General features: G+C 44.3%; 1 protein-coding gene across 16 annotated transcripts; it reads right to left on the bottom strand.

Moving 5' to 3' along the window:
- Nucleotides 1-305: 305 nt before the first annotated feature.
- On the bottom strand, nucleotides 306-5,743 carry TMEM216 (transmembrane protein 216). Of its 16 annotated transcripts, none has more exons than XM_070487935.1 (6): nucleotides 5,633-5,743; nucleotides 4,961-5,062; nucleotides 4,754-4,853; nucleotides 4,304-4,396; nucleotides 2,546-2,747; nucleotides 307-458 (listed from the first exon to the last, which is right to left on the bottom strand). In XM_070487935.1, the coding sequence occupies exons 4-6, from the start codon at nucleotides 4,347-4,349 to the stop codon at nucleotides 428-430; spliced, it is 279 nt and encodes a 92-aa protein (XP_070344036.1). In that variant the 5' UTR covers nucleotides 4,350-4,396; nucleotides 4,754-4,853; nucleotides 4,961-5,062; nucleotides 5,633-5,743; the 3' UTR covers nucleotides 307-427. The 16 variants fall into 16 exon arrangements, with proteins under 16 accessions (XP_070344039.1, XP_070344036.1, XP_070344037.1 ...); XM_070487936.1 differs by having other exon boundaries at nucleotides 4,961-5,058; nucleotides 5,633-5,682; XM_070487937.1 differs by having other exon boundaries at nucleotides 5,647-5,672.
- Nucleotides 5,744-14,579: the final 8,836 nt, after the last annotated feature.

The following is a 14,579-nucleotide window of genomic DNA, read 5'->3' as shown; positions in this document are numbered from 1 at the left end:
ACCTCAGCCCCTAGCAATGGGCCCTGCAGTCACTTGGCAGTTGTAGCCATGAGTGGACATGTTAGCAGGCCTCTGCCAGCTCATGTGGCTGTGGCCTGCTCCTTTGCTCAGTCCTCTCCGTGGTCCCAGAATGCTGGTCCTTCAGGTCTGTATGGGCTGTAGAGTGGCTTACCTTGGCACTCCAGTGAGCACAGCCTCTGACCACACCAACCCTGAAAGACTGGCTGCGCTGATCCCTGTCCTCTGCTGCCTCAGTTCTGCTGTATCATGTTCTGCTCTGGTGGGACTAGCTGCATCCGCACTGCTGCCTCCAGCAAGCATCAGGAAGAATGACCACCTATGGCGCCGTTCACGGGAAACAAGGCACTAAGCTTCCAGATAACCATCAAGTAACGAGAGGACTTCCTGTTCTAATCCTATCCCCTTTTCAACCGTCCATTCTCATCCACAAGTGGTACCTGTGAAGAACAGAATTTCCTTGGTCCAGACTGAGATTCATCAGACAAGGTTTCTAGTTCCAGCTGTTAGTAACCAGTTGTGTGAGGCTTGGCTGTTCCTTCCTCATCTGCAAAGTGAGGGGCTAGACTAAGCTGATCTCTAAGGTCCCTTTGAATTAGATACCTCTAAGCTTCCAACTGGGCCTTCCACTCATTCATCTGTGTTGCTGGGAGGGTGACCTTAACCCCTGAACCTCCAAATGAAGGAGGGAGGAAAATGGTTCCTCTCCAGTTTGATGCCAGCGATTTTTTCAAAGCAAGGCTAGAGAAAGCAACAGTGTGAAAAGCAGCAGAAAATCAGGGTATTAATAGGGTTTGTGGTTGAAATATCTGGGAAGTTCCTAGTGGATTTTTTGTTACTGATTCATGGCTGATTAGACCTGTCTGCTCTAATTTGGATAGACCCCAAAGGCAGCCAGGAGGCAAGGACACAGAAGGAATAGGAAACAAGAAAAAGCATCAGTGCTTTGGACAGTGGAGACCTTCACGGGATGACAGTGAACCTGATCACAGGAAACAAGCAGAGTTAAAAACCAGCATGGAATGCTTAAAGGCCAGTTACTTTTTACTTAGAGTAAGAGCAGAAATGCTAGGATTCATCTGATAGCAGAGGCCACATGGTTCAAAGTTTCCTAAAGTGGATTCTGTCATGGCTCCTGGTGGCTTCTTGGGGGCTAAAGGAAAAAAAGCCACTGCTGAGCAAGTTAAGAAACAGTTTTAAAGATGGTGACTTGGAGAAGGGAAAGATACACTCATGTAGAGCAACATTCCTTCAGCTTAAAAAGAAAGAAAAGTATGTGTTCCTTTTGTTACCTTGAAATTTTAAAATAAATAACCAAAAAATATTGGTCAGTTTAGAATATGCATCTTCCAATTACTCATGCCTCACCCTGGGAAGGAGCTGACAGTTAGCTGTAAGTGGCAGGAGAGACACGATGCGGCTCTGGGGCAGAGGTGAGGACCATAAGCAGTCTTTTGCAGGATGACAGACCTGAAGAAGGTCCAGAAGTTGGCAGTGCCTTTAGGGATTAATTCAGGCTGGAGCTGGGGAAAGAAAATCAGACACCATCGCTGCCTGTGTCCACACTGGGTCACCAAGCGGCCTGGGAACAAATGGCTGGGATGGTCTCTACCTTCTCTCGGAGTGGATGAAAGTCTAGGGACATGGGCCAGAAGGAAGAGGCTACAATCCCCACAACAGAAAATATATATTTATTATAAAATAATGTTTTGTTTCATGATGAGAGTAGAAAAATAACACTATGAGCTACTAGCAAAGTTCTGGAGCTCAGTCTCTAAGGAAAGGGATGACAGGCTTTTGCATCCATCTGGGAGCACACCATCCTGAGGCTCTCCGTGCTCGTGCGCGACAGGCGTGGCACAGCACCAACAGGGATATGTGGCGCAGGGCCTGCTGGAAGCCCAAGGAGCCTACATGGTCCACACAAGATGCTCTGGCCACAATGATCAAAGAGGAGAACTTGAGGTCAGCAGGTTATTGATTCTGAGAAGGGCCCGGATGGGGACAACCGTGCCCCTCCCTACACTGAAGTATAGAAGCATCTCTTAGGCTGATGGTCCTGGGTTAGAAGATGGTGCCCAGTGGCCTTATGCTCGGTTTGTTGCCCAAATGTCTGTGCTGAGGAAAAGCTGCAAGCTTTCCCAGGACAACTTGACCCACCATTTCTCACTGGTGTGGCTAAGGTACCAGAAGTATGTGTGGTCTCAGCCCCTGAGAGCTGCTGGCTGCAAATTTTGTACTTCAAATCCTGTCCACACTGATGGCAGAAAGAAAGAAACAAAATGTTAAAAGTCCAGTGAGCAAGAGCAGTGACCTGAACTGTTGTATACCCCAAGCCTCTTGGCCCCAAAGAACAAGGAGAATATCTTCTCTAAGTGGGTAACTGTCTACCCTGAATGGGAAAGGCAGTCCCACAGGCACCGCTTTCCCCCTTAAAAGTTCTCTAGACTCCTCAGGCTTCAGAAGAACAGTGAGCCCCTCCCTGGGATGGGATGGGAACCCAACCCTCAGGTGACGGGAAGCATACCTGGAGAAGGCGGCCAGGGTAAGCACCTCCAGCAGCAGCTCTGAGCCACAGAAGATGAGCAAGATACCGTTCATGATGGCTTCCAGGCGGAGCACGTAGGTCTGCAGCAGCAGGTAATAGGAGGCCATCATGGCAGACGGGAAGGTCAAGGCCACACTGATACCAAGTGGCATCTTTCGCTGGCAGAGGTTTCCCTTTGTACCTGTCAGACACAGCCCATGTGGTCACCTCCAAGTGGCCTGCTTTCTCTGGCCTCAGAGGAAAGGTGGGTGGGATGGGATGGGCTGGCAAGGCAGAGAAAAATGATCCTGACTGGGGATGTGCAGATTTATCAGTGGGGGCCCACTGGGATGAAAAGGAGGGGCTTTGAAGGAATTACAGGATTGGAGTCGTTCACTCTGAAGGCCCTGCTTCCAGGCTGGCTCCCACTCAAGGGACAAGGGGATCTTTATTTGGGGGGTAAAGATTTTTAATTACGAAAATATTATACAACCACTGAAAACTTTTCATCTAATATAGAAAATAATTTTAGAAAATATAGAAACTAAAAGACACCATTACTCACCCCCTGGAGACAGCCATTATTACAGCACGACATATATTGTTTCAGGTTTTTTTATATCTGTAGACCCACATATTACTATTTATTACTATAAAAATAAAATCATACTCTACATACTGTTTTGCAACTTTTTTTCCCCATTTAACGTAAGTTAGACACCTTTCCATATATAATTGCCTTATTCTTTTTTAATGGCTATGAACGATTTCATTGAGTCAACACCATAAATTACTTAAGGAATCCTGCATTGATAAGATGTTTAGATTGTTTCTAATGTTTTCATGTTACAAATTACGTGGCAATAAACATTCTCATATAGATATCTTAGCATATCTGTGGAAATGTTTGATTTTTTCAGCCAGTTTCAGAAATAAAATTGTTAGGTCTAATAATACGAATTTTACATGGTAAAACTATTAGCAAAAAGGTTGTACTAATTTATATGCCAAACAGTGTGGGAATATAAATACCCATGAGAGTGTGGGACTATAGAGAGCTATTCCTCACACCCATTTGAACACTGGGTATCTGGAAATCCTTTTAATCTGATGGGTGAATGTTACCCTGTTGTTTCAATTTGCTTTTTCTTAGCAAGTTTGGGCATTTTGTCCTGTTTGTGGGTCCTCTGTGATTATTTTTATGTGAACTGCCTATTAGTGTTTAAATTAGGTGTCTTTTCCTTAGTGATGGAGGTGAGCCTTCTGTATCTTTTGTTATATGTGTTGCAAGTAATTTTTTTTCTCAGTTTGTGTTTTAACAGTTTTCAGAGATGAGACATTCTAACTCATAAGGATTTGTTTTGTGTTTCTGGGGATATAAAACTTTTCCTAAAGAAATCCTTACTTGGAGAAGTGGAGGGCATCTAGGAGCTCATCTGTGCAGGCACAGACTGCCATGGACACGGAGTTACAACTGGATCTACCCTCCCAAGCAAACCAGTGAGAGGAACCAGGCAATTGGGAAGGAATTACCTCATATCTCACGCTCCTGTCCACCTCTGGCCCCACACAGCACCAGACAGGTAAATCTTCACCCAAAATACGAAGCAGCTTGAAACTTCAGAGAGGGTGTAATGCAATATACCCCCAGATCCAATCGCTTATTGTGAGCCTACGTTATGTACTTTTCTCGTTCATCAGGTTACACATACCAGCTCGTCTCATAAGGAATGGAAATATTCTCTGGACAACACTCACCAAAAAATAGTCGAATAACTTCTATTCCAAGATAAAGGAGGAGCATCACCACATCCAGTACTAGATTGGCTGTTGGATATGGTAGCAGGAGACCTGCCAAGACAAAGCCAGAGTCTGCGAACAACATCTAACTCGCCCCACAAGACCTCCCACACACTTGGGAATAATGAGGACGTGGGTCTTATCAGCTTTCCACCAGCGAGTTAGTGAGACGGGGGCAGGGTCTGTGAACCTGCTGAGGGATATGTGGACTCCTAGGTCTGTCAGAGGCGGCTCATTACTATGGGGCTTTACTCCTAACTCCAAATGTCTGTGGGGACTCCACTCTCCAAAACGGTCAGAGGTACATGAGTACACAAGCCACTGAATAGTTGCTGAGGGTCACCAACGGGCTTAAAGTGGAGTTCAACAAAGAGTCGTGACAGGGGAGAGCGGAATGCCGAAGCCCACATTTCCCAAACTCAAGAAATTCTTGCTGAGGGGCTTCCGACTGAATCCTTCTCAAGGAAGCCAGGTGATGAAGAGCCTTCTACCTTGCAGTGAAGAGGAGCTAAAGAGAGGAAGGAAAAATAAGGCTCTTGGTGGGAGCTGGCTCTAGGCTGAAGTGGGGAAGGGATGTTGGGGCAAGAAGGGTGGGGGTCAAGTCCCAGGCCTTACCTTTATACAGAAATATGAAGAGTTCCAACAGGAAATAGGTAGCGTAATACCACCCGTTCAGAAAGAAGAGGATTTCCAGGGGGGTGGAGGACAACCGTCTATCTGAGAAGATGAGCACAGAGAAGAGGGATGGGGATGAGCGTGAGAGCCGCTCAATCTCGGTTCTTTGATGGGTTCTGTGTCTAACTGGGAGAAAAGAAGAAGCTGCAGCTAGTTGGAGGGGCCACTTGGGAGCACTTCTGATTGCTGATAATGAGGGGCGTGTGTGGTGGGGAGTTTCCTTCAATCCCCTTCTTTCTCCGGGATCACTGTCAAACTCAACTCTTTTGGCTTCGGGGGTGAAAGTCAACGCCCCTCTAAGATCTAACCCCGTCACTATCCGGAAAGGGAAATTGGGGCGCAGAGACCCGCAATGGCCTGTTCGGGGTCACAGAGCAAATTCGTAGCTGAGCCGGCCTAGAATAGGCCCAGCCGAGGATGTGGGGGTATTTGAGATCCGCCCCTCGAGACCTCCAGGCACTCGGGTTGGGTGGGGCTGCAAAAGCCCTCTTTGGACAAGTGAGGAGCGATGTGAGGTCCCTAACACCTGAGAATGGAGGGTCTAGGTCGAGGACTGGGAGACAAGGGAGGCGGGGGAGCGAAGGGATCAGGACCAGGACAGGACTCACACACCTCCGGAATCTCACCTCGCGGCGCCATCTTCAGTCCCCATGGAAACTGCCTACGCGGCCCCAGCCCGGAGCAGTGAGGCGCTGCCGGAAGCGTGGGATAGAGCGGCCCCGGCTTCTGGCTCCTCTGCCGGCCCGCGGCACTCTATGGTTACCAGGGTCTCGGTGCCGTCTGCGCGTGCGCCGGGGGTGGCGCGGACCGCGCTCGGCCTCCGCTGGGGCTTCAGCTCGCTGAGCGTAAGCGATCACAGTGGCGGCCCAAGGAGCAATCGTCTGCGGGACCCCGGCGGCAGGGGCAGCTCTTTGGCTCCCCCACCCGCACGTTACAGTGCGTTGGCAGACGTGGCCGTTTGTGGCAATGTGACCACAGGATTGGCAAATAGCCCCAGGATTCTCTTTTCTAACAACAGTTTGAAAATGAGAAATGGTGTGCGTGACGGTTCTCTGCAAATGTGGGGTGGGATTTAGCATCGGCTTTGTGCGGGCGATTTATTACTAGGTGATTAGAAGCCAGCAAAATAATCGGAACTAGAGGCACCTTTCTAGGAACACAAATAAAACGCGAGGAGGAAACGTGATCACCACGTGATCCATAATGTGCAGAGGGAGTTGAGAGGACAAAGTACTCCTGGGTGGCAATTGAGAGAAGTTTCCAAGAGCGACGGCCGGTGAACTAGGTTTTGAAGGCCGAATACGATTTGGAGCAGTAAAAGAGTGTTACTGCCCGCAGAGGAGTGAAAAGAAAAAGGATGTGGAATGGACTCAGGCTGACTTGGCTGTTAGCCGGTTGTCAGTCAGGGAAGGGCAAGAAACAGATGGCACACTCAAACCAGGTCATTTGAGTAGAGTGACTAACCTTTAAGGAAAGTGGTGTACTCCTAGTTAGTTGGGGTGGAGGTGGGGCAGTAATTGTTACTTCTAGGCATAAAGGGGAAAGGACAGAAGCAACTTCCCCAACCTGCAGAGAGTAATGTCTATGGAGACGGTCCTCCCACCTGGAGCTGTGACAGTCTGAGAAGCTGGTAGATAAATATCCAACAGTGTTTCCCAATGCTTTCTGATCTCTGCTTGTGCCTCCCATTGGCAGAACTTAACTGCAAGCTGGAGGGCTTTCTTTTCTTTCCTTTTTTTTTTTTTTTTTTGGCTGAGGAAGATTTGCCCTGAGCTAAAATCTGTGCCAGTCTTCTTCTATTTTGTATGTGGGTCACCTCCACAGCATGGCCTCAGATCAGTGATGTAGGTCGGCACCCAGGAGCAGAACCTGGGCTGCTGTGTGGAATGCACCGAACTTAACCATTAGGCCATGGGCCGGCCCTGTGGAGGGCATTCTTTAGCCTCAGTGCAGCAAGTTACAGAGCAAGGCAGGGAAAGGTGGAAAGGGATCTGGACCCAGCACACCTACCTCCATTGCCTGCTGGACAAGAGACATTAGGCAAGTTCCTGCTCTGAGCCTCAGATGCCCATCTCTCAAAGGAAGGTGGGCCAGCTGCTTGTTTTTGTAAATAAAGATTTTTGGAGAACACAGCCACGTCCGCTCACTTACATATTGTATACAGCTGCTCTCATGCTACAATGGCTAAGTTGAGTAAAGTTGGCCCGCTATATCCAAGGTTCGGCATTTGTGGACTCAACAAATCTTAAATTGAAAGGCCTAGGATGGCTGCCTCTGTACTGAATGTGTACAGACTTTTTTTCTTGTCACCATTCTCTAAACAATACAGTATAACAACTATTTACAGAGCATTTACATGTATTAGGTATTACAAGTAATCTAGAGAGGATTTAAAGTATACAGAAGGATCGCGTAAGTTATATACAAATACTATGCCATTTTATATAAGGGATTTGAGCATCCGAGGATTTTGGTATCCATGGGGGTCCTGGAACCAATCTCCTGGGGATACTGAGGGATGACTGTGGTTGCAACAGAGACTATATGGCCCACAGCCTTAAATACTTACTATTGGGTCCTTGAAGAAAAACTTTCCTGACCCCTGTCATAGACAACTGCATAAGTGCCAAAAGTAGACAATAAGACTGAATTACTCATAACATAGCAAACAGCAGGAGCATCAGCATGGAAGCCTGGTTCCTTGTACCCAAGTCCTAGGAGTGACACAATGAGCCCAGATGGTGATGCGCACTGGGTTATGCCACATCTGAGGAGCCCAGGGCCAACGGCTCAGCACCTTTTTTAACAAGCAGCAAATAAGCTAGGCCCCCTCCTCTGGGGGAGGGAGCAATTACACTACAGTCACACGGAGGTGGCCTTGACCTGCTTAATTGCCTGCGTGCTCAGTATCAGGGGACAGTTAGGCCTTTCAGTTTGGCATGTGCAGCAAGAACATGCAGGGATGCTAGGGCCAAAGGCAGACTGTCTCCCAACGTCCAGTGACACTGCTAAACCAGTTATTTCCAATAGGCTTTTGTGATTTGGATTTTACTGTACATGATATCACATCATCAGAAAATAAAGACATTTTTACTTCTTCCTTTTCAATCCCTATACCTTCAATTTCTTTTTCTTACCTTATTGCACTGGCTAGGCGTTCCAGTATAATGTTGAATAGAAGTGGTGATGATGAGTATCCTTGTCTTTTTCCTAACATCAGGGGGCAGTGTTTAATATTTCACCATTAGTATGTTAAACATAGATTTTTTTTGTAGATACTCCTTTATCAGAAAGTTCCTTCTTCTCCTAATTTGCTGGAAGGTTTATAATGCATTTTATTGAATACTTTCTCTGCATTGAGATAATCATATGATTTCCCCCCTTTGTTCTGCTAATGTAATGAATTACATTGATTTTCAAAGGTATAACCGAATATGCCTTCCTGGAAAGAAATGTATTTGGTTATGATATTGTGCAGAGAAGAGTCAACGTAGCAGGCCTGAGACTGCTATCCTTAGGAAGTCCTACTTCCAGGGTTGGCCCTTGGCTGGTGTCTGGGAACTTGGATGTCAGAAGGATTTCCACCAACCCAAAGTGGCTTGCTATGCCTAGACTGTTTGTACAAACCATGTTGTTTATGCTGAACACCTGCTTCCTTCTGGGAGTCTGGGATTTTGGTACATGCTGAGCAGAGGATGCCTATGTTGCCTGCGTCCAATAAGAACCTTGGATACTGAGTCTCTAATGAGCTTCATTTCACACATGTTGTCAGAACTTATTCCTGGAGGAATTAGGTACATCTTGTGTGATTCCACTGGAGAGGGTTCTTGGAAGCTTTCTCCTGGTTTCCTCTAGACTTCACCCCATGCATTTTTTCCTTTTGCTGACTTTGTTTTGATCCTCTCATTGTAATAACTCATAGCCATGAGTAGGACTGAATGCTGAGAACTGTGAGTCCTCCTAGTAAATTATCGAACCTTGGGGTGATCTTGGGGACCCTTGACAGATATAGTACCCTTTTTATATATCACTGAATTTCATTTGCTAATATTTTGCTTAAGTTTTTACATATGTTATGAGAGAGATTGGTCTGTATTTTACTTTCTTGTAAAAGACGTTGTCAAGTTGGGCATCAAGGTTAAGTTGGCTTCATGAAACGAAGTGAGAAGGGTTTCTTCTTTTTCTATTACCTAGAAAAGATTGTGTAAAATGGGTTTATTTATTCTTCAGAAGAATTCACTAACGAAGCCATCTAACCCTGGAATTTTCTTTGTGGGAAATTTTAAAATAACTAAATTTCTTTTTTTTTTTCTTGAACATTTTTTGCATGTAGTCAGATGTATCCTTTTTTTTTTTTAAGATTTTATTTTTCCTTTTTCTCCCAAAGCCCCCTGGTACATAGTTGTGTACTTTTAATTGTGGGTCCTCCTAGTTGTGGCATGTGGGACGCCGCCTCAGCATGGCCTGATGAGTGGTGCCATGTCTGCACCCAGGATTCGAACCAGCAAAACCCTGGCCTGCTGAAGCAGAGTGTGCAAACCTAACCACTTGGCCATGGTGCCGGCCCCTAAGTTTCTTTAATATATATGGGACAACTCAGATTTTCCACTCCTTGAGTAATGTTTGGGTAAATTTGCCCATTTTTTAATAAGTTTTCCAGTGTATTGGTGTGAAGTTTTTCATGACATCCTCATATTTTTTTTTTATTAAGATTATGATAGATTACAACCTTGTGAGATTTCAGTTGTACATTATTGTTAGTCATGTTGTGGGTACACCACTTCACCCTTTGTGCCCTCCCCCCATCCCCCCCTTTTCCCTGGTAACCACCGATCAGTTCTCCTTGTCTATATGTTAACTTCCACCCATGAGTGGAGTCATATAGAGTTCGTCTTTCTCTGTCTGGCTTATTTCGCTTAACATAATACCCTCAAGGTCCATCCATGTTGCTGCGAATGGGACACATCCTCATATTTTTTAATGCCTGTAGTATCTGTAGTGATGTCCCCTTTTTGTTCCTGTTTTTTTTATTTTTGAGGAAGATTAGCCCTGGGCTAACATAAGCCGCCAATCCCCCTCTTTTTGCTGAGGAAGACTGGCACTGAGCTAACATCCATGCTCATCTTCCTCCACTTTTTACATGTGGGATGCCTGCCACAGCATGGCTTGCCAAGTGGTGCCATGTCTGCACCTGGGATCTGAACTAGCGAACCTGAGGCCGCCGAAGTGGAATGTGCGCACTTAACCACTGTGCCACCGGGCCAGCCCCAATGTTCCTAATATTTTAAATTTTTTAATCTTGATTATTTTTGATAAGTGTTTATCAATTTTAATAATCTTTCTAAAGAATCACCTTTTGACTTTATTTTTCTTCACTTTATATTTCTTTTCTACTTTGTAGATTTCTGATCGTAATCATTTCCTTCCTCCTGAAAATACTTCAGGTTTCACTTGGTGTTCTTTTTGAGATGGAAACATGTATCTTACTTTTTCAGCCTTTCTTCTTTGCTAATATTTGTTTTTAAGGCTATCAATTCTCCTCTACACACTAATTTAGCTGCATCTTTGAATCCTGTGCCCTGCTAAATCAAATTCATTTATTAGTTCTAATGACTTTTTGTAGATTCTTTAGGATTTGTTAATGTTCATAGTTATCATTTTCAACTAAGGACAGTTTTACCTCTTCCTCTCTAATATGTATGCCTTTTATTTCTTTTTCCTTCCCTAGTTGCTCTGGCCGGGCCATCTAGTACAGTGTTGAATAGAAGTAGTGTAAGAGGATATCTGTGACTTTTCTCTGATTTTAGAAACTATTCAGTCTGTTACCATAGAGTATAATGTCAATTGTAGGTATTTCAGAGATGCCCTTTAACAGGTAGAAATTCCCTTCTATTCTTAGTTTGAAGGCAATTTTTATCATGAATGGGTGTTAAATTTTGTCACAACTACAACTATTTAATGATCAAATGCTTTTCCCCCTTTATTCTATTGATTGTATGAATTATGCTCGTTGATTTTGTTTCTTCTCCTCAGAGCCCCTCAGTACATAGTTGTATATCCTAGTTGTGAGTACCTCTGGTTGTGCTGTGTGGGACGCGGCCTCAGCATGGCCTGATGAGTGGTGCCATGTCCATGCCCAGGATCTGAACTGGCAAAACCCTGGGCCACTGAAGCGGAGCACACGAACTTAACTACTTGGCCACGGGGCCAGCCCCCGCTCATTGATTTTTAGATGTTAAACCAACCTCACATTCCTGGGATAAATTTCACTTGGTCATGATGTATTATCCTTTTTATATTGCTAATTTTTAAATATTTGTTTAAAGATTTTATTTTTCCTTTTTCTCCCCAAAGCCCCCCAGTACATAGTTGTGTATTTTAGTTGTAGGTCCTTCTAGTTGTGGCATGTGGGACACCACCTCAGCATGGCCTGATGAGCGGTGCCATGTCCGCGCCCAGGATCCGAACCTGCGAAACCCTGGGCTGCCGAAGCGGCCACGGGGCCGGTCCCTATATTGCTAATTTTTAAAGAATTTTTGCTCTTATGTTCATGAGGTATATTGGTCTATAGTCTTCTTTCCGTGTGATATATTTGTCTGTTTTGGTATCAGGGTATCATAAAATGATTTGAGTTGAGAAATGTTTCTCCTCTTCTATTTTCTGAAAGAGTTTGTGTAGGATTGATATTATTTCTTCTTTAAATGTCTGATAAATTCACCAATGAGGTCATCTGTACCTTAAGTTTTCTCTGTGGGAAGACTTTTAATTATAAATTCAATTTCTCTTTTTTCTTGGGCCATTGTTGTGATTTGTGTCTTTTGATGAATTTGTTCACTTCATAACATTTGTCAAATTTATTGACACAAAGTTGTCTCTAAATACCCTTATGATCTTTTTAATATATGTAGGATCTATAGGAACATCCCCTTTTATTCTTAATATTGGTAATTCATGTCTTCTCTTTTTCTTGATCAGTCTAACTAAAGATTTATCAATTAACTTTTCAAAGAATTAACTTTTTGCTTCATATGTTTTTCTGTATTATTTATCCATGTTCTCTTTATTTTTTATCCTTATTTTTCTTTCCACTTACTTTGGGTTTAATTTGCTCTTTTTCAAGTTTAATATGAAAACTTAGACAACTGATTTTAGATATTTTTTCTTTTCTGATAAAAGCTGCATTTTAAAGGCATTTTAGTGTTATTTTCATTATTATTCAGTCCAAAGTACTTCGTAAGTTCCCTTCTGATTTCTTCCTTGATCCATGGATTATTTACAAGTGTATTATTTAATTTCCAAATATTTAGTGGTTTCTTAGTGTGGCAGTTATCACTATATTGCCCCTCAGCCCCAGATTCACCCTTCAGTACCAGTTCTGCGATTATGGACTGGACTCTATACATTTCTCCCTTATGGTGAGCACGATGGTAAGCTTTGTCAGCAGAGGGCACTGGAGGAACACTGAGGGAAGAAAAGGGCTTGTCTTCCTGGCTCCAGTGGGCTCTGGTTTGCTTTTCTTTGCTCCTGTGCCATGGTCTCTCATCAGTGCGTGTGCACAGGGACATCGGGTGGTACTCTGTGGCAGCTGCATGCCAAGAGCAGGCACTCCCTCAGCAACCTCGCAGACCTGGGCCAGGTCTAGTGACCACTTTGCTGTGGCCCTCCTGTCAAGGATACAGCATACTCCAGGCTTTGAACCCATGGCGACTCCCTAACTCTGTGCACTTGCCCTCTCGCCTTGTTTACCTATGCCCTGGACAGGTTTTCCCAAAGCTGTCCAGACAAGGACACTATGTACCCACAGCAGTGCCCCAACTCCCTTCATCTATCTGCTCACCAATCTCAGCTCTCCTCCCCAGAGGGTTGATTCCCATGGTCCTCCACAGGCTGTGGGGACATCATGCATCCCAACTCTTTTGGTGTGCCTGCCCAACAGCCTTGGCTCACCTATGCCCCAGAGGGTTGTTTCCTGGGATCTTCCCAATGTAGATACTGTGTGCGCTGGACCTGGTACCAGCCTGCAGGTGGTGTCCTTAAGCTCCCTGCATACCTGCCCACCAGCCTCAGATTGCCTGCCTCCTGGAGGGCTGTTTCTTGCTTGGCAACCGTGAACCAACTCTGGCCTGGGCAAACCAGTGAACTTATCCACCACCCAGTGGGCTGCAGTGAGGTCTGAACCCCAGCCTAGGGGGTGGGGGACCCTATCAAGTTTGTCCTTCCTTGGATACCCTCAGCCCTCAGGTACCCTTTTATAGTTCTCTTTAAATCTTTATAGTTCCTCTCTTACCATAATTTAATGATTCTTTATATTAAACTTGCCATATTTAAATTACTATGTGGTTTCTGTCTCCTGATTGGACCTAGACTGACCCACCTAGCTATCTTATTGTTACTGATGTCTAACTCAATTCCATTATTGTCAAAGAACATACTCTTTATCCTTTTAAATTTATTTAAATTTATTCTTTTAAATTTATTGAGAATTATTTTATAGCCCAGCATATGGTATATACTGGGTCAATGTTCTGTGTACTTGACAAAAATTAGCATTCTACATTCATATGAATTATAAAAAAACAGGAAAAAAGAAAAAATTAAAAATAGTCTTGGGGCTGGCCCGGTGGCACAGCGGTTAATTGCACACATTCTGCTTCTCAGCGGCCCGGGGTTCACTGGTTTGGATCCTGGGTGCGGACATGGCACCACTTGGCACGCCAGGCTGTGGTAGGCATCCCACATATGAAGTAGAGGAAGATGGCCACACATGTTAGCTCAGGGCCAGTCTTCCGCAGCAAAAAGAGGAGGATTGGCAGTAGTTAGCTCAGGGCTAATCTTCCTCAGAAAAAAAAATAGTCTTTATATTTACCCAGATATTATTTCTGATGTGCTCCATTCCTTTGTGAGGCTCTGAGTTTCCATTTGTTACTGCTTCCCTTCAAACCAAAGATCTCCTTCAGTGTTTCTTACAGTGCAGGATTGTTGGCAACTAATTCTCTTAGTTTTCTTATATCAGAAAATGTATTGATTTCAACTTCATTCTTGAACTATATTTTTGGTGAATATAGAATTCTGAGTTGGTCTTTTTCCTTCAGCATTTTCGAGATGTTGTTACACTCTCTTCTGTCTCTGATTTCTGGTGAGAAGTCAGCAGTTAATCGTTGTTCCTCTGTATGTGGTGTCGTTCTTCTCTTGCTGCTTTCAAGATTTGCTCCTCATCTTCAGCTTTCAATAATTTGACTATGACGTACCTAGGTGTGGCCTTCCAGTGTTTATCAAGGTGGGTTTGCGGAGTATCTTCAATCTGTAGATTTCTGCCTTTGATCAAATTTAGGAAATTTTTGGCTAATATATATTTTTCTGCTCTGTGCCTTCTCTTTGCCTTCTAGGACTCCAATTACAATAGTTAGATATTATCTAACTAGTCTGTGAGACTTTTTTTTTTAATCTTTTTTCCCTCTGTTCTCCCCTGCCTGGGTAATTTCTATTGGTCTATCTTCTAGTTCATTGACTTATCCTGTTTTGTCTTTTGCTGTTAAATCCATCCATTTAATTGAAAAAT

Source organism: Equus asinus, chromosome 17 (assembly GCF_041296235.1).
Source record: "Equus asinus isolate D_3611 breed Donkey chromosome 17, EquAss-T2T_v2, whole genome shotgun sequence".
NCBI classification, from domain to species: Eukaryota; Metazoa; Chordata; class Mammalia; order Perissodactyla; family Equidae; genus Equus; species Equus asinus.
This window is presented reverse-complemented; position numbering and strand designations above follow the sequence as displayed.